Raw genomic sequence first — 20,077 nt, forward strand, 5'->3', positions numbered from 1 at the left:
GGATGTCCGAGTGTGACCCCGTGGCGAGCGTGCGGGCCAGGCAAGGCGTTTCCGGCTGCCCTGCGGTCGCTTTTAAGATGTTGAGGTCGTCCTGCGTGGCCGGGGCCCCTGATCGGATCAGCAGCACCGAGGCTCCTCGTGGCCAAAGACATGGACCCCTGGTCGGCACCCCCACCACGCCCTCAGCCCGCCGGCCGCCGGCCCCACCTCGCCCTGTAAAGGATGTCCCTCAGCAGAGCTCCGGCCCGGGACACCACCTCCGCCTCTGAGACGCCCAGCCCGAGAGAACGCATCCGCAGCCACATGAAGATGGTGATCGATCAGCTGGACGGTATCCTCAAAGAGCTCAAGGATGTGGCCAAGGAACTGCGGGAGGTGAGTTTCACAACACACGTCGAGCCGCATACGTGGCACACACTCACACACCGGAAATAGCTGATCTAGAAGTTCACGGCGCGTGTCGTGAGCTTGTAGATCTGCTGTTTAACTGTGTGTAACACGGTACACAAATAAGCATAAATCAGGTTTTACGTATATTGATAGATATATACATATATATATATATATATATATATTGGGGGGTGTTAGGTGTAAGAGGATATGGGGTCTGCTTCTTCAGTGGGGCTGCATTGAAGTAAGCATAAAAATGTATTTCCCAGCAATGGTGACGCCTTTGATTGAGATTCAAATGAGACGAGATCTTGCTTTTAATCTTTTGCAGAATGGGGTTGGGGGGGGGGGGGGGGGGGGGCGGGGGCTTTGTTTATATGCCTCTTTTAGCCTGGACTCTCCTCCTTTTTCAATCAAAGGACTGCTTTATCACGGAGCACACCATGCAGTGCCCCCTCCATGTGCAGTGTGTGACTTCTTGTAAAAGACAGAAATTGTGTGTGTGTGTGTGTGTGCAGCCAGCCTGCGAAAAAGAAAAGAAAAGATACAGATACAGATGGGACTGAAACCCAGCGGTGGGTTTAGGTAAGATACAGGACTTAGTGCTGCAATAGTTATATAACGCCATTGTTAATATTAGCCCGATTCATGCAGTATTTTCGCAACTGCCATGGCAACACGACGGCGAAGGTGCAAAAATGTACGACAGTTCAAGGATAAACAAAGTTATTGTGTGTGTGCGTGTGTGTGCGTGTGTGTGCGTGTGTGTGTGTGTGTGTGTCATATACTTGTGAGGTCCAGATGTACCCACAAGTAGAACTTTAGAAATGGACCTTGTGAGGACCATGTTTGTGGACTCCACCAGATAAATGTTGTTGTTTTAGAGGTTATTTAATTTAGAGGTTAATTAGGAAAGGATTCAGGCTGGGCTGGGGTCAGGGCTTGGATTAGGCATTTAGGGGTTAGGGTCAGGTTTAGGGTTAAAAATGGCAAACAAATGGACATATATATTTGTTTATTTACACTGAAAAATAGCCATCCTAAAATGCTGCTGTCCTTACAAGTATGGTAGTACCATCAATCGTTTGAGTGTGTGCCAGCAAACTTGCTTGCGTATGTGTGAGCACAGAATCATTTTAGAATGTCACCCTGCAATGTCCCCGTTGCTGCGAGCATCTCCTTTGAAGCTTCTCCCAGCCTCGCACCACACCACCACACCACTGACCTCATGTCTCCTAAATTCTAATCCAGGGGTGTGTGTGTGTGTGTGTGTGTGTGTGTGTGTGTGTGTGTGTGTGTGTGTGTGTGTGTGTGTGTGTGTGTGTGTGTGTGTGTGTGTGTGTGTGTGTGTGTGTGTGTGTGTGTGTGTGTGTGTGTGTGTGTGTGTGGTCTTTGTCGGGTGTCCAAAACTGTTACTTTTCAGGATTAAAATTTCAAAAATAGCAGATCAACAAGCTCAAACCGCCTCGCTTCGAGCTTGAGGATCTGCTATTTGTGATACTTTTTGTGTGACGCTGTAGTATGCATGATCTTGTAGTCTTCTTCTGTCTTTCAAGTATTGGCATTCATTTACGAGAAAAGCATCACAACAGGTTAAAAAGTGGAGGTAAGGGGTTTCTCCTCCCGTACAGCGACGATGTGTGGTGCATGTATGTCTTAATCAGGTAAAGGAGGAGTTGTATTTCCCCCCTCAAGACCCATGGAGGGTTGAGTGGGGTTAGAGGTAGTACCATAACTCACTCACCCAACACCCTCCCCCCAGACTCCCATCCAAGCAGCTCTATTCCTCTCTCTCTCTCTCTCTCTCTCTCTCTCTCTCTCTCTCTCTCTCTCTCTCTCTCTCTCTCTCTCTCTCTCTCTGCACGGGTAGAGGAGGTCCAAGGGCCTCGCAGCCCACAGCTTGTTCTCTGGTGAGTCCCAGAGAAGCCGAGCGGAGCACCGAGTCCGAGTGATTGATGATTATGGGACGCCTGCAAGTGGAATAATACCGGGCCGGAGCTATTTATAAACAAAAACACGGCCCGGGCCTCCTCCGCTAGCTCCTACTGCGTGTTAACCATTGTGACTCTGGAGCTGCAGGTTGTGGGGTGATGTGACTTCCAGTAAATATCACCAGTATAATGCAGGGCTTTAGTGGTTAATAGGAGTAATCAATTTAGTTCAGGAGTCTTCAGCGTTTTCAGGCCAAGGACCCCTTAGTTGAGAGAGAAATGAAGCGGGGACCCCCACAACCTTTTCATAGATTCCATATAGTTTCATTGTTTGGCAGCACAATCATCAGTGTATTTTGGATTCATGTCAATTTGTGTTTTCAAATATTTAACCAATTGAACCGTCATTACTTAATATACTTGACCTTTCACACTGTACTTAGTCTGTTCTTTTCCCCCTCTACACCAAAGCTCTTTGCCGAAAATAGCCGATCTACAAGCTCACAACAAGAAACGGATCCTCGATTATTCAATTAACCTACATGAGCAGGATTAGTTATTGGTTCTAAATGTCTTGTTTTGATATATTTTCGGTTAATTACCCTAAAGCATTGGTTCTCAGTGCGGTCCGGGGACCTTCAGGGGTCCCCAATAATTTTAACACCATTATCTATTCAAAAACAGCAGATCTTCAAGCTCACAGAGTGTCACTTTGTGGCACGCTGCAAGCTTGTACATCATGCTATTTTCTTTTCTTTCTTTCTTTCTTTTTATATTGAAAATGTTTGGTACATTTTGAATGATTTTGATTTCTGGGAGTCCCTGGCACAAAACCATTTCAGATGGGGATCCGCGGCCAAATACATAAGAATCTGGGGGTCCTTGACATGAAAAGGTTTGAGAACCATTGTTCTAAAGATCCAGTGAGAGAGGGGGGCCCCTGAACGACCAGCCCAATGCCCCCTCTACCAGGGGGATAAGCTGTCCCCCCGCCCCCTTACTGAAATGACAAGTACTGGCATGGCTTTCGGCTCGCCGTATCAATATCCTGCAATTAGCTGATTCTGTGAGATTGTTGCCTTGTGTCAAAGCGAGATGCAGAAACAGCGTTGGCACTCAGACGTACCGCCGTCAGATGCAATGGAGGCCTAATGTTCCATAAAATATGCCATTCTTGGACACATTAAAGTCACAGCGTAATAGATAAGAACTGTCACATGCATAAATGATGAATTGCTACTGGGATGTAAGGAAATAACTAACTCAATGAGGGAAAGATAATGTGAGTATAAGTGGACTGGGTGGAGTACTGCATGCATAGTAGGCCTATGGATGTTGGCTGTGGAGTGGAGCCTGGTGATCTGTTGGCCCAAAGAATGTAAGGTCTTAAGATAGCGTTTATATTTTATTATTGTGATCAGTAGCTTTTGAAAATGCAACTTTGCTGGCCTTGGCCATAACACATGGGCTGTTAGTCCTATGTGGCTAGCAAAGGCAATTCCTGATGTTTTGTGGTAGGCTGCACCTGTTCCAAGATTGCTCTTGCTAAGCTTAGCTCAATTAGTGTTGTTTCATAAGTGGACTGAGTGAATGGTACCTTTTTGCCTTGTCTTTCTGCAATGCTATACATCCTCCCATAGTGGATCACCCAGGCTTCAAACAACAAAGTCAATTGAACCAAGGCTATACATTATACAGGAATATTGTCTCACCGAAGGAAATATTTTATATAACCTCATCAAATGAAGTGCCATTGACCTTTTTTCTATGGTTGATACTCGGGTGGGCTACAAAGTTAAAATAAGAGTTCTGTCTCTCCAACTCTTTAGTAAACTGAAAGTACAGTTTTAAGGTTAGATTACCAATTTCAACAATCCAAGAGAGAGAATTCATACAGGATGTACGAGTGAAATTGGAAGTGATGACACAAAGAAATGAAACGACACAAACTGGAAAACATTTCCTCTTTTGTTGGAAAACATTTAAGCTGATAAATTGATACTCTTTTCTGATTGGCAGAAATTGGCAACCCAACCTAAAATGTTCTGTTTATTAAAGAGCTGTAGAATGGGGAAATCCCAGTTATTGAACAAACACTCAACAAAAGCTTTAACATTTTAACAACAAACAAAAAACAAACAAAAAAGGTTTTGTTTTAACCAAAAAATATCAAAAAGAATCAGTCAAATAATAGCTTTGTTTAGGCCATACTCTTAAGCTTTCCAACTAGCACAACTTGATCAAACATTCTTTGGCAGCTATTATTGAGCCTTGAGACAATTGTGACCCCATTAATGTGAACACATTTCAGCCAAGACCTTTGCTGAAGACATACTGTTTAGTTTGCATAGAAGCCCATAAAGAAAGCAGTTGTAGCCTCAAGTAATTAAGTCACCAACTCACTCTCAAGCTAAGCTGTCTTACTGCACTGATAACACTAGTGTTATTGCAGTGATTCGCTAACCCAGTTCCCAGTGGTTCTCAAAGTGGATTCCAGGGACTCTGTGGGTTCCTTTAGGGGCGTCTAAATGGACCCATACACAAGTCTTTAACTCTGAGAGAGTACAAATGGGACCAAATGAACCCTACCAGGTTCATTTGGTTCCATTTGTACTCTGTCAGAGTTGAGGGGAGACCTTGAGAAACACTGCTCTAACCTATGGCCCGGGTCCGCTGGTGGGCACTTGAAGCATTGACTAAGATTCTAAATATAAACAAATATTAATACCAAATGACAATGTTTTTTTTTTCTTTTTTTTGTCTGTGTATACGATACCAATAATACTACAAATAGAAGGTACAAAGAGTTCAACGCACTTCAGCCAGTTGAAGGTAGAAGGGCTCGTCGGTGCTCAACAGGGACAACTTGAACCTGAGAGAATAATACCTGCATGCAGGGGTGTCACAAGGGGGGAGAAAGTGGGACTGAGTTACTAGGGCCCAAGGTGGAGGGGGCCTTAATTATTTTATACTTTAGCAATTGAAAAATAGCAGATATACAAGCTGATCTGCTATTTTTGAAAAGCCGTGAAAATGTGTGCAAATCTTTGAATATATGTATTTTTTAAACAAACATTTTGCAACCAGGGGGTCCGTGGAACTAAATATTTTGAGATGGGGTTCTGTGGCCAAATACATATCATGAGCTTGTATATCTGCTATTTTTCAATAGTTAAAGCACAAAATAATGCGTAATAATGCGTCTAAATGGATTAAACCCCCTCCCCCTATGAAGAACATTCATGGGGGGCCCGCAGTGAATCCTTGTACCCAGGGCCCAGAATTTGGTGCGACACCCCTGCCTGCATGGGCACTTAAGGAGGGACTACCCAAATAAAATACTGGAGCACATATTTAGATACGTATAAAGAACCGGTCTGCACGTATTTATAATTTTGCAGGGGGGACCCCTTAGCTGAGAGAGAGATGAAGCAGGGACCCCACACCACATAATCGTAACATTATGTTGCAGATTAAACCTTTTTCATAGATAGCTTCACAGACATGTTTGACAGAAATATCCTGTGTTGTGGAAATTATTATTATAATGTTTTTGTTTGTTGACTTATCTTTTCTATTAGTATGTTGGATTCATGTGTATTTTCAGACCTTTAACCACTTAAACCCTCAATACTTAAACTTGACCGTGGCTCTGTACTTGGTCTGCTCTTTTCCTCCCTGACAATAGCAGATCTACAAGCTCACGCTTGCAGTGTGTTCCTATCACACACAGATTTGCTAGCCCTCCTGTAGTAACTCTAGGGGTCCCGGACCACCAGTTGAAGACCCCTGCTCTAGGTGCAATAACCACCGGGGTTATTGCTTACATAACACATTGGTCTGCATAAAGAAAAAGAAAAAACATAAAAGATCTGTCTAGGCAGATGTCCAAACAAGCCAGCATATTCTCCAAATTTAAATGTCAGATAATACATCGGCTGCATTCAACAAGTACAATTAACCATTCATGCATAACCTCATAATTATCTGTAAAATCCATTCAATGCTCTGTGACATATAATCAGGGGGAGCCATAGAGGAATGACTCTCAAAGGCAACGTGCCGATAGAACTAGTATTATTTGTAATAATAACAGTGACGGCTGTCATGGTGTGCACCTGGGGAATTGTATTTCATTTGTATCACACTCGGTCGTAGAATTGTGTTGACAAGATGTAAAAATGAAAGAAGTCTGGTGCTAAGTACAATGTAAAGACCTCCCAACCCCACCCCAAAGCAACCACGCCTGCCTGCCTATTTTGCAGCCCTGCGTTATTTTTTTCTTAAAATAAAGTACACTTTTGATGTATTTGTTTTTTAAGTACATATTGATACCAATATGTTTGTACTTTTACTCAAATGAAAAATTGAAATACATCCATCATAGAGTCCAGGGACATGCAGAGAATGTTAGAGAGGCAGGAGCTGAACTTTCTAAAGGGGCCTTTTGGTGGAAAATAGCAGACCTCTCAGCTCACAACGCGTCGCGCTGTGACACGTTGCGAGCTTGGAGGTCAGCTATTTTCGGTGCTTGATACTACACTGAACTAAGCGTAGTCTATACTGGAGATGTGGCATAACGCCATGGATTTCTACACAAAGAGGGCAATTCTTTCAACACAAGATGCTGCATTCAAGTTCAGAGATTGGACAAGGCAATTCTCTTGAATGCTGACTTTAGGTATGATATGGAAAGAGGGCATTTGCATTTCTTTCACCACAGTAAAAACTGCATTCATGGTCTGGAGAGGGCAGTGGCTCAAGCCCCCTTTGATGTCTACAGTATGTGTGCACGTGCCTGTCTTTTTATATTGTAGTATTGCTAACCTTTACTCAAGTAACCAAATCTGATTGGTTCTTCTTCCACCACTGGCTCTCAGTGAATAAGAACATCCATATCAGTTATTAGGCAGATACGAGGCTGCTAAATAGAAGGAATCAAATGAGGCGGGAAGGACAGAAGGATGAGAGAGAAGGCAGTGTCATGGAGTCATTGTGTGTGTGTGTGTGTGTGTGTGTGTGTGTGTGTGTGTGTGTGTGTGTGTGTGTGTGTGTGTGTGTGTGTGTGTGTGTGTGTGTGTGTGTGTGTGTGTGTGTGTGTGTGTGTGTGTGTGTGTGTGTGTGTGTGTGGGGCACGGGCATAGACGGACACAACTTTATTGTTACTGTCGGGCTGGCTGAACCCTCTTATCTCTCCATATTCTAACTTTATGTGTTTTTCCATAAATTAACACCCTACTTGATCATAGTACAGCGTCACATATCCACAAGTTTCCTGTGTCCCATATGATTCCTTGCGCGAAGGTTGGGCATCACTTCCTGGAATTACATTTTTGAAAAACAAAACAAAGCCCAGGTTCATTTCAAAACACACACACACACACACACACACACACACACACACACACACACACACACACACACACACACACACACACACACACACACACACACACACACACACACACACACACACACACACACACATGAATTTCACATGGCTATCCTGGTGTGCCATAAATAATACATTTCAGGGGCAAGCTGCTACAATTGCTCTCCGTGCCCAGACTTTGGACATGTCTGCTCTACGCTGACCTACAATCTAAAATAAAATACACAATGACAATGCCAAAAATATTTTTATCTTTACAAAAAAAAAGGTGTCATTATGTGGAACCAGGCATAAAAGAGCAGTCTTGTGCCTGTGGGGAAATGAACACAGCCATCCCGCCATCAAGACCAGAGAGAATTTAAGCTGCGGATTGTTTCTGTCGGATGGAAACCTCCAATGTTCAAAACTGTTCCCTGACACATTTCAGGATTCAAATTCAAAAGTGGCAAAAGTAGCAGATTCACAGCCTCAAAACACGATGCTTCGCCACGTTTGGAGCTTTTGCGCTACTTTTGATGCTTTTGTGTGATGCTGTTAGGGTGTTAATTTACAACAAAAAAAAGAGAATATGGAGATAAGAGTTTTCTGCCTTGACAGAGACGAAATGAGAATGGCTTGAATTGGCGGCAGACATCAGAGCGAGAGCACAGTGTGTCCAGGACACCAGACGGTGTGGGTCTGGCTGAAAAGGAGCTTTTGGTTTCTGTTTAGCTGTTCGCATATTCTTATCATCACAGGCCTCCTGACGGACTGGCAACCTCTCTCTGTTCAAGGCTGGACTGACAGACTGACTGGCAGAAAGAACGTTTACATCTGATGAGCTTTAAAGAACTTAGAAAAGCACACCCATGATTTTGTTTTCATTGCTGAACGTTTATACTTTTCTCTTTTACGTTTATCTCTTTTCCATGGGCTCAGAATGACATGATATCCTCTTCAAACCCACAATCGGCTTCTGTGAAACGATCAAACATCAAGTTTAGGGCTGCAATTATTTTCTGTCAATTAACTTTTCCGATTTATTGAATTGTTGAGAAGTGTGTTCATGTTTTTTTTTCTTCATCAATTAATTTATATACTTTGTCGATATCTACAAGATCATAGATCAGACATTTTCACTATTTTGAGATTTTTAAAATGTTATGTTTTAAAGGTTTTCACCTACACTTACATGCCAAAATATGGATTGATTATTAATAAATACATTTATTAAATTATCGATCATCTTTTTTGCCCCTCCTTTTTTTTCATTTTTCTTTTAAATAATTTACTAAATTGATGAGTTGGATTAACTGTTCCACAACAGTGGACATATATTTATTTAACTACTGTAAGACGATCCACATCACCAAGTGGTGTGTTACTGTATATGTTAGTGTCTTACTACAGTATGTTAGGGTTCCATGACCACAGCGGGCAGCAGCCAGGCAGCAACAACTCTCCATCCACATCCCCCCAGCCTGCCGCTAGCTGTTTCTGGGACAAAACGCTTCACTTTGTGCTATACGAGATTAGCTCACCACTGGAATAGGCGAGGAGTTAGTCACACTTTCTGTTTAAAGCCATTCACAGCCGCTAAGCCTGGGCCATGGCAGAAATAGGCTGGTCAATTCGTTTCCTATTCATCAAACCCCGGGTACCAGCCCGATCCCATCGGCCTTGGCCATCAAAATCAGGCCATTTGTGCTGAAATGGAGCCTGTCAAAGAATACTGCCGTGTAAATATGGTCTGATTAGAGGAGAGGCTTCCGCTGCGCATGGTCTTTCATGTCCGAGGCATGCTTAAACGCTGCATTGTATGGGGGGCTCGATGTGGAAGGTTAGGCGTCCAAATAGCTGGCTTAGGATCAGTCGGTCTGTCAGGTTTGTCGGCCAGCATCGTGTGAGCCAACCAGCAGGCTTGTGTGTGTCTCACGATCTCGTATGAAGCCAATCACAGCCACAGCCAGGCAACGGGGGAGAAGCTGCAGACCCCCCCTTACGCTGAAGCCAGCACCGCGCTTAACAACACAGGCACTGCTGTGGGGAGTCTCAGATGCAAATCAAAGGCTACTGAATCTACAGGGGGATAGTGGTGGAAGAAAGCGCAGTACTTCAGCAAAGCAGCAAAAGTTTTCAAGTATTAAAAAATGGGAATTGTGTCTGTCGGGTGTAAACCTCCTTAAGTCCAAAACGGTTGCTCCTCAGCATTCAAATTCAAAAATAGCAAAAGTAGCAGATCTACTAATTCAAAACGCGTCGCTTATGCCACGTTTCGAGCTTGCAGAACTGCTACTTTTCATGCTTTTGTGTGACGCTGCTTGAGGTTTCTGCCCGAAAGCAACGAAATGCCCAAGTATAAAGTACCTCAAAATGTTACTTAAGTAACAGCTCTAGAGTAAATGTGCTTACTTTCCACCACTACAGCGGGACACTTAGTTTTTCGCAAGCTGATAATTTCACTGACCCAAGAAAATAGGCACTCTAATTATGTGCAGCTTTGCTCAGAAAAAAAATAAGCTCAAATCAGAAAGCTTACATGTGTAATCACACAAGGAAAAAAAACAAACATTTGCATTTTACGGTACTTAACTGAAGCTCTTATCTGCATTGAGTCGCAGGATATGCACGTGGCATCTTTGTGTACAATGTTCGATGTGGGAGTTAGGGGGACTACTGAAAGACATGGCGTATCTCATTGCTGTCGGGCAGAAACCTCTTATCTCCATATTTAAACTTTTAATGTTTTTTTTACATAAATTATTGCCCTACTTGATCATACTACAGCGTCACACAAAAGCATCAAAAGCAGCAGATCTACAAGCTCAAAATGTGGCACGACGCGAAGCGCTGTGAGCTTGTAGATCTGCTACTTTTTATATTTTTGAATTTGAAGTAACAATTTGGGACATATTAGGTTTCCGCCCGACAGAGACACTGGATTCTTGACTTTCACTCTATACAGAAATCTAAAGTGTACACACAGTACTGTACATACACATAGTGGGTACTAGTGGCAGGTATGTATGTGCATTATGTTTGGAACACGAATTAGCTTCATATGCAGGTGTGCACATAAACATGCAGCAATGAGGCAAGTCAAATGTAGTTATTGCTGATCAAGTATGCTTGAAATCACATCGCAGTTATATTTATTTTTAGCCTGTGGCCACATCTTTGTGACAATGTGGTTGTGGCACATTTACATTATTCCAAATGAGTGCTCACCATCAGAAATCATAATGAGTCACAAAGCTGTGTCCATGGTGGAACGCTTCCCAGAAAGCCACCGCTTGCACTTGGCTCCCGGTCTACCTGTGTTGACAGTCCAGCCACTCTATCTCTAGCAAGACCACTGACTTCAGATTAAGATGGGGCTTGGCCCGTCGTCAAGCTTTCTTTGTGGACTGGGACCGCAACATGCCTCGCTGCGGGCCATGTGGTGGAAAAAGTACTAATTTTTTTTTACTTACAGTAAGTAAAAGTATCAATACTGCAATCAATGTAGAAATACTCTACAAAAGTCTGGAATTCTACATTTACTTGAGTAAAAGTACAAAAGTATTGGTATCAAAATGTACATAATTGAAGTACCAAAAGTAGAAACTAGAAAGTAGACATTTCACAGGTTTTCAAATGAATCTTTTGAAAATAGCAGGTCTACAAGCTATGCGCCACGTTGTGACGCATTGTGAGCTAGTAGATCGGCTATTTTCAAATGGCTGAAGTGGTTAACTTTTGTAATAATAATAATCAAAATCTACAAAGTAACTTGTAACTAACGTTTTCAAATAATTGTAGAGGAGTACAAGTACAATATTTTCTTCTGAAATGTAGTGGAGTAGAAGTAAAAGTATAGAAAATCTAAAATCTAAACTGTACTTTTAAACCACTGCTGAGGGCTAAAGCAGTGCTTCCCACAAGTTCCCAGACTTTTCTGGACCAGGGCTCGCTTAAAAATCTGGAGAGCGTTCATTCTCTGCATGTCCAACCATCTGACCAGTTAACACTGTGTGCCGTGCCATGCATTTCCAAGGCATGTTTAGTTGAACGATTAATCAATCAATTGTTTGTGGCTTGGATCAATGGAGCTAATGTAGTATAATTTACCTTCCCATTAATCATTATGAACTGATAAAAGTAGTTAACACAGCATCACAATTATTTTAACCACCTTTTATTTATACGTTGGTTATTCAAAAACAGCAGATCTACAAGCTCACGGTGCCACGTTGTGTCGCGCTGCGAGCTTGTAGGCCTGCATCTGCTATGTCCCTGGCACAAAACTTTTTCAGATGGAGGTCCTCACCCAAATTCATATCAATTTGTGGGTCCTTGACTTGGGAATGGCTTGAGAACCAGTGGTTTAGATCACTATTTCCCCAAACACTGGGTCTGGACCCATTTGTGGGTCATGGACACATTTTTGTGTGTTTTTTTTATTTTATGGGTTTCCTACATTTTGTTTTTAATTATTATTATTTCTAAGAAGCTAAGATTTGCAATGATCTTTCGAAGAAATACATAAAATAAAAATCTAAGAAATTCCATAAATGAGAAAACAAAAGTCTATGAAGTAGTGAAATAGCCGATCTACAAGCTCATAACGCGGCGCGAAGAGAAGCTAATTTCTCTTTTGGGGGGTGCCCGCTGGCCTACTGCTCCAGGCGCATACCACTTAGGCATTGCCACATAGGTTGCGTCCCCATATCACAATATCATCAAATATATCATGTTTTATTATCAATAACATTTTAAGTGTTTTGCCAATTATCTGGGGCCTCACTTGGCAATATCCTCACAGCCCACCAGTGAGCCATCACCACAGGTTGGGAACGGCTGCACTCGCAGGTCCATTGACTTCAGATTAAGATGGGGCTTGGCCCGTCATCTAACCCACTCTGTGGGACTGCAACATACCGCGGTGAGGGCTAAAGCACTCAGCCACTTACTAGAGGGAGAAAATACCCCTCAACTTGACACACCAAAGGGGCCGAAGGGTTCCCCCTCCTGTTAAAAACCATTTGGGAGGAAAATGACATATGCGCCCGCGATGGCACATCTGTCAATTTGTTCCTCCTTTGCCTGGGCCTCTTTTGTGTCGCGGAAATTAAATTCCCCAAATTGAACTCGCCGATGTGCCTCCAGCGGAGTTCTCTATGCACATGGAAAAAACAACACAAGAACGAGATACTTTAATCTGTTCTTCACCGAGTACAAAATACCCTGACATGCTTCACAGATGAATGCCTGCCCTCACTTGCAACGCAAATTCAGTCCATTTCGGCAAATGGATCAGGTGTTCAATTATTGTCGACGTTAATAAATAAATATCGCCTCAGCATTTGACATGGAATTTCAGATTGGCTCTAGGATGTGCCGATTAGAAAGAGAATGAACCTTTTGGATTTGGGGTCTAGTCCTCACAATGCATTTATGTTTTATGTTTATGAATATTAAATACATCTGATATCAATTAGAAAAAAAATATAATTATATTATCATGAATGATGATAACCCATGTCAAATGTTGCTTCAGTACTGTATCACTGATCATTTTCTGGTGTGAATCCATCATGCTATCTTCATAGTCGCCCTATACATTCATCCAGATTCACAGTCCATTCCTACTTCAATGTGACAGTGAGCAAAAATCCATTCCCATTGATGCTGTGTAGGCATTTAGAACACTTCATTTAGATCAGTGGTTCCCAAATGTTTTCAGCTTGCGACCCAAACGTCATATTAAGGTGTCTCCCCGTGACCCAAACGTACAGAAATACATGATGAGCTTAAGCCCTATTTAAACTTGAACTGCACTCTGATGAGGTGCCAACTTGCGCTTGCACACAATGCATGTATGGCCTACTTGTGCGCCAGCAGAGCGCGCCATGAGGTGCGCTCACCACTGGCATCACCACTGGTGATGCCAGTGACATCACCACTGGCATCACCAGGAATTCTGGTCCCTCATTGGCTGTTAATGACGTTGCTAGAAATGCTGGTCCCTGATTGGGCTACAGGCTTAAACAACCTACCTATACCTACATACCTATTAGGGTTGCAACGGTACTCTGTGTTACCGGTGTTAGCGGTGGGCGAGCACAACACAGTACTTTACCTGCACATCGATAACACCGTTAAATAAAAAGAAAACATATCCGCTGCTCAGCTCTGCCCCGAGGCAGGCTGCGCAGTAGAGATGTGACGTTCGCGAACGATTCTGCTCTTGAACGGCTCTTTTAAATGAACGATGGGATTTGGTTCTCAATAGCGGGAGCTGTTTCTTGAGTGAGAGTGTCGAAAACAGATTCAGAATCAACGGATCATCCACAGGGGAGGCACAGCCCATCAGACTGATGCCTCGTCCCCACTCGCAGGGCACGTTCCAGTCGGCTAGTTGTGGCTTAGTAGGCAGAAAAACAACGATGAGCCAAACAAGAAAATGCAGTGCTGTTGTAACACTAACAGTGTTGTTGCTTTTTTACAAAGCTGATGGTAGGATGGTTGTTGTTGTTGTTGTAGCTTGAGGTAGCATTGGCTGCTATTGAGTGCTCACAAGACGACAAGACACTCAATGGTGGTTAAAAACGGTGTTACCGATAAGCACGGTGGACTATATTTTCGGTGTTAAAAATCTCATACCATTGCACCCCTAATACCTATACGGTATAGGTAGGTAGGTAGGTAGGTATATATATACCTACCTACGTACCTATACCTACCTACCTACATACATACACAGCCGAACACAGTACTAGTTACTGAATTTCCCCCTTGGGATAGCCTCGGAAACCCAGACTTCTTTTGGTGATCGGAAGAAAAAGAAGTCTGGGCAAACCCCCCTATAACTGTGCTGGCTCATGACATTTTAATTGTATAAATAAATGTAGCCGTTCAGATATCTTATTTTACATCAGTATTGTTCATGTGAACTGGTTTGTTTAGGCTTATCCATTATAATGATAAAATCACTATGATTTATCAGTCGTTTTCCACCGAGGATCACTTCCTCATTTACTCAAAGTAGACAGCAGGGGGAGTCATGTCCCTCCTCATTTACTCAAAGCAGACAGCAGCAGGAGTCATGTACCCCTCTGCGTCATTTTGAGACGCCGGAGGACGCTGCGAGATCCGCCGGCCAACAAATAATGTCCGCGTTCCCTCAGAGTGCCCTTGGGATAATAAAGGTATCTATCTATCTATCTATCTACTTGCACACTCTGCTGGCGCAAGTAATAAAAATAGCCCATCTCCAAGCTCACAACGTGTCACGTATTGGAGCACTGCTCCATAACATTTGGAAAATGTAAAAAGGGAATATTTACTTATGACCCATTGAAATGAGTGTGTGATCCAAACATTTGTCACAACCCTATGTTTGGGAAACACTGATTTAGATGGTGCTGTTATCAAGAGCCAAATACCACCAATACCTGCGTTTCACCATGTTAGAATAATCCTCCAGTCATCAGTCTCCAAGCTTACGGTCTGCTGATCGTAGTGTAAGCGTCTGGAACACAAAGTTCACCACTTTCAACCTGGCGTATTTTGTCTATATCGTTGCTGTCGGGCAGAAACCTCCATAGAAATCTCCATATTCTAACTAAATGAATGCCCTACCCCCCTGATAGAAAGGCATCAGTAACTCAAATAACCACTCGTTACGACCAAGGTATGCAGAAGAGCATATCTGAATGTGCAACACGTCGAGGCAGATGGGCTACTGTACAGCATGCAGAAGACTCTGGATGACAATCCTGTCAGTTAAGAACAGGACGCTGAGGTTACAGTTTGCACAGGCTCACCACATTTAAACATTGGAAAAAAAAGGAAAGAAAAGTGATCTGATGAGTCTCAATTTCTGCTGCGACAGTTGGATGGCAGGGCCTGGATTTGGCATCTACAAGGTGACATAATGGTTCCATCATCCTTCCTTGTGTCAATGGCTCAGGCTGCTGCTGGTGGTGTGATGGTGTGGGGATGTTTTCTTGGCACACTTTGGGCCCCTTAGTACCAACTGAGCATCTTGTTGAATTTATGCCATGAAGGATTATGGCAGTTCTAAAGCCAAAATGGGGTTCAAGCTGGTACTAGCAAGGTTGTGTCTAATAGTAGGCTATATACAGGATATTTACTTGCCACCCATATAAACGGGATGTGGACACTGTGTTGGGGGAAACCGTGCTCAAGGCTCTCCTTAATTGCATGTCATCCTATTTGTTTTGTGTTCTTAATCATGCCTTGAACATTTATCTACTGTACAAGACAATCATCTAGCCACCCAGCCTCTGATAGTAATGACCTAAAGGACAGAGTGCTGGCGCCACCGCGTACAGTACAGTACACTCAGACGCGATGAAGTGATGTCGCTATTCTTGGGGGCTGCTTATGCACTTCCATTTTTCACACCATTAACTGCAGCCTACTGGTTTTATTCACAGCACACACAGAGATTGGCCAAAACAATTCTGAACACGCCCACGAGCACAATTGCAACAATTGATCTAAGCTGTTCCATCCAGACTGTCGCAATTCGGTGCAGCGCGAGCACCCATTAACTCCGTCCACCGTTCACCCCCTCCCTGTTTGCTTCTCACGTTCTTTCTCTGCCTCTCTCCCTCCGTCTGTCTTCCTCGCTCTCTCTATCCTACTTTATCCCCCCCTTGGGGGAAGGGGAAAGGGTTATGGGCTTTAAACGTTATGTAGAAACATGCATACTAACAGTTTTCCTCTCTCACTCGTCTGTTACTAACTAGCCCTTTTACTACATGTAGGTGTGTTGTTTTATTTAAAAAAAACTAAATCGATGCGCACAATTTTGTGGTGTTTTACGGCATCTCGGCAGAGGTTCTAACCCTAAAGCCCTCATTACAATCTGTGCTGAGTGCGAGGGTTCTGCGGCGGGAGGCGCTCAGGCTCAGAGGGCCTGCTAATCCAGTGGGTTTTACAGGCATGATGGGCTAGTCAATATCCTCACTGTCGGGTGGAAACCTTGTAAGTCCAAACACTGGGCCTTTTCGTTTCCGATGGATCCAATTATTTAGTCGCATTGGTAATACAATTTGTTGTTTAAGTATGCATAAAACCCACAGACACACCTAACCACTGTTCCAAAACAAAGCTCACAATGCGTTGCGATGCGACGCATTGTGAGCTTGTAGATCGGCTACATTTGTGTGACACTGAACCATGCATGGAGATACGAGGTTTCTGCCCGACAGGAACCATATGCTTGAACTAGCTGCAACCTGGAGAAGGAGCTGTAGCTGGACGGCAGAGAAACGTAAAGGAGGCTCAGGGGGAAACTTCACAGCCTTGCAGTGATAGACAAAGCCAAGCCGGCAACCAACCCACCAACTGAAGCCACACTGTCCTTAACCACTTAAACCCCAGCAACTGTGTTGTGGGGAAAATACACTACTACAGAGCCCTGAGGGACTCCGCTCAACCGCATAGGGTTTAAGTGAAAACCACTTTCAATCTGGTGTCCTCTAAATTGGGCTTGGCATTATAGGCAACACATCCTCACAAATAGTCAAAAACCTTCTAGTTGAAGGTGATTTCTTTTCAATTAAAGCGGAAATAACAGATCTACAAGTTCACAGATGCATCGCTATTTTCGCTGTTGGCTTAAGTGGTAAAAAAAAAATCCCTTGATTTTGAAGTTGAACTTCTTTCTCTCTTACCTAAAGCAACATTGACTGGAAGTCTCAGGTGGCTGCACCTAGATAGCCTCCTCTCTCTGTTCTATTCTGGATATATCTACACACCCTGTGCAAGTCAGCAAAAATGATAATGCTTCTTGTGTGTGTGTGTGTGTGTGTGTGTGTGTGTGTGTGTGTGTGTGTGTGTGTGTGTGTGTGTGTGTGTGTGTGTGTGTGTGTGTGTGTGTGTGTGTGTGTGTGTGTGTGTGTTCTAAAAAGAGTGCCACATCCTGTATCATGACTCACAGCTCTGTTGACCCAGATTCACTGATGTAATCATGAGAGTCAGAAGAAGACTGGCACGGAAACAAATAAAACAAAAACAAAACCACAATATTCTACAATAATAATCATTAACAGGAATAGAAATGTACAGAACCGCTAAGAAAATGTCTGAAGACACATTTTCCTTCAACACCGGCAACCAAATGCAGTATAAAAATTCTGTATGGAAGTAGAGAATCTAGGGGTACAAAATGGGGTGGTAGTTGTTTATGCCTATAAACAGTGGCAGTGGCTCAGGGGTAGAGTGGCCGCTTGGCAACCCGAAGGTTCCCAGTTCGATCCCAGGTTCCCCCAGAGTTGGTGTCAAAGTGTCCTTGAGCAAGACACTGAACCCCTAATTGTTCCCAATGTGCACGTTGGTGCCTTGCATGGTTTTCTCCGCCATCGGTGTATGAATGTGTGTGTGAATGGGTGAATATAATGCACAATCATTGTAAAGCGCCTTGGATAAAGACGCTAAATGCACCATTTACCATTTACATTGATCAAACACGTTTGGAACTACAGCTTATTAAAATATATCGTCTCTGTCGGGTGGAAACCTCTAATGTCCAAATTCACATCACACATGCAGCCTTCATTTGCCCTGGGTGACTGGAATGATAAAATGGTGATAAGCCGATTATCAGTTATCAGCCCTAGGCTTGATATGGTAGTACAGTAGGTCACCGATCATTGCAAGCTAAAGTGCCACCGCATGCTGAACTGTAACCGTGAGCGACCTCGCTGCATAGGGAAAAGACAATGTCAAATGGTCAGCCGGACACGGTTGCCAAAGAACCAAAACACAGCAGAAATTAGCTTACTGTACCTTCTATGGTTTACGCAATTATCAACCTTTTTCATTTCAAGGACCCCCAGTTTGATATGTATTATTCTACGGTTCCTACATTTCATTCAATTATTATTATTTTATTTGAATCTGTTTAAGGCGGCATTCACACAGGCACGTTTTATTGCGATTAAAACAAATCCTCTAACGTATTGTCGGAAAATACACAACGTTTGAGCATGTGTGAAGACACATGCGTATTCTTTTTCGAATTAAAGAAACAAATGCAAATCCACAACGGTGGTTTCGATTCGCTACAGCAAACGCTTCACTGTTGGTGTGAATCCAGCCGTCTCAAATACAGGCAATATATAGAGCCATGTGCGGGTTAAATCCATAGTTATTTATAAAAGGTTAAATCCCCCTCCAGACCGTCCGCTCTCATTAGATTTCTGACCATTCTGGCCGCCTCCTCCCCTCATTGATTTCATTTCTGATCACCGCTCCCTCGATCGCACATAGTGTATTATTTGTGAGGAGTTGCTCACAGTTAGATGAAAGGAAAGTGCCACTGGAGTCACTTGTATAATAGTCTATAGGCTAATATAATATAGGCCGATGTGTGGGTCTCTCGCCCTTGCTCGTGCGCGTGCTCTCTCTCTTGCTCTGTGCCAAATCATGTCCAAATGGAAACGCTTTACGCGTGGAGCGCAGAGAGGGAGACAGCGGAGGGCAAGACGAGGGGCAGAGAGAGAGAGAGAGAGAGAGAGAGAGAGAGAGAGAGAGAGAGAGAGAGAGAGAGAGAGAGAGAGAGAGAGAGAGAGAGAGAGAGAGAGAGAGAGAGAGAGAGAGAGAGAGAGAGAGAGACACGTTGACGTTGTCCTCTTCGTAGATATTCATATCTTGCTAAAGTAGGCCTATTTGCTGTCTGGTTTATTGCTGGTAGATTTTGCGAGTCCCTCTCGCCGGCCGCCGCCGCATGGTTTTATTTTTTGATCGCCCGTTTACGACCGTAAAAATATTTGCGGGGGTCCTGCGACTCCTGCGGTTACATTGTGAGTTGAACTTGAAGAATTATTAAACACAGGGAGATGGAGGAGGCATTAGTATGCAGCTTGGATACATACATGTCCCGTGGACAGACGTGGACTCAGCGATCCTTGTTTCGGATGACAAAGTGCAGTGTGAGCGCAAGCGTCTCAATTAAATATGCAAGAATGTGGCAACTTCACCCCTCCCATTCGCACGACTAAACCGAATTATATTATGAGACTGTGGCCTAACTCTAAGAGAGTTTACACATTTGTAAGTGTGCAGTTATGCAGGCAATGCATAGATCTCAACGTTGGGTCTGGGGACAGAGGTCCAAATGGAACTCCACTCATTTTCATCTCACATACATATATGTTTTATACTTTTGAATTATGTAACTTGGGGGTTAAAATGGAAGTCAATATGGCTCTGATTGGGCTAAAACCTAGTCCCAAATGTTATATATCATGGATACTTGAAGATGACTGATGTCATATTCTATGTCTACTGTACGTAAGTCCAAGATCCACATTCGAGCCAATTCCGAGATCCATATGGGAGATGCCAAATACACATAATGTACAGTAAG

At 43.4% G+C, this 20,077-nt stretch overlaps 1 protein-coding gene across 1 annotated transcript in view; it reads left to right on the top strand.

Moving 5' to 3' along the window:
* Positions 1-222: 222 nt before the first annotated feature.
* Positions 223-20,077, top strand: part of insyn1 (inhibitory synaptic factor 1) — a gene marked incomplete at both ends in the record, with an annotated part of 114,287 nt that continues 94,432 nt past the window's right edge. The window contains one exon of the mRNA XM_080729494.1: positions 223-375. Coding sequence (XP_080585620.1) covers positions 223-375 — 153 coding nt within the window. The remainder of the gene's footprint in view (positions 376-20,077) is intronic.

This window comes from Nannobrachium achirus (assembly GCF_963921795.1).
Source record: "Nannobrachium achirus genome assembly, chromosome: 7".
In the NCBI taxonomy this organism is placed as follows: Eukaryota; Metazoa; Chordata; class Actinopteri; order Myctophiformes; family Myctophidae; genus Nannobrachium; species Nannobrachium achirus.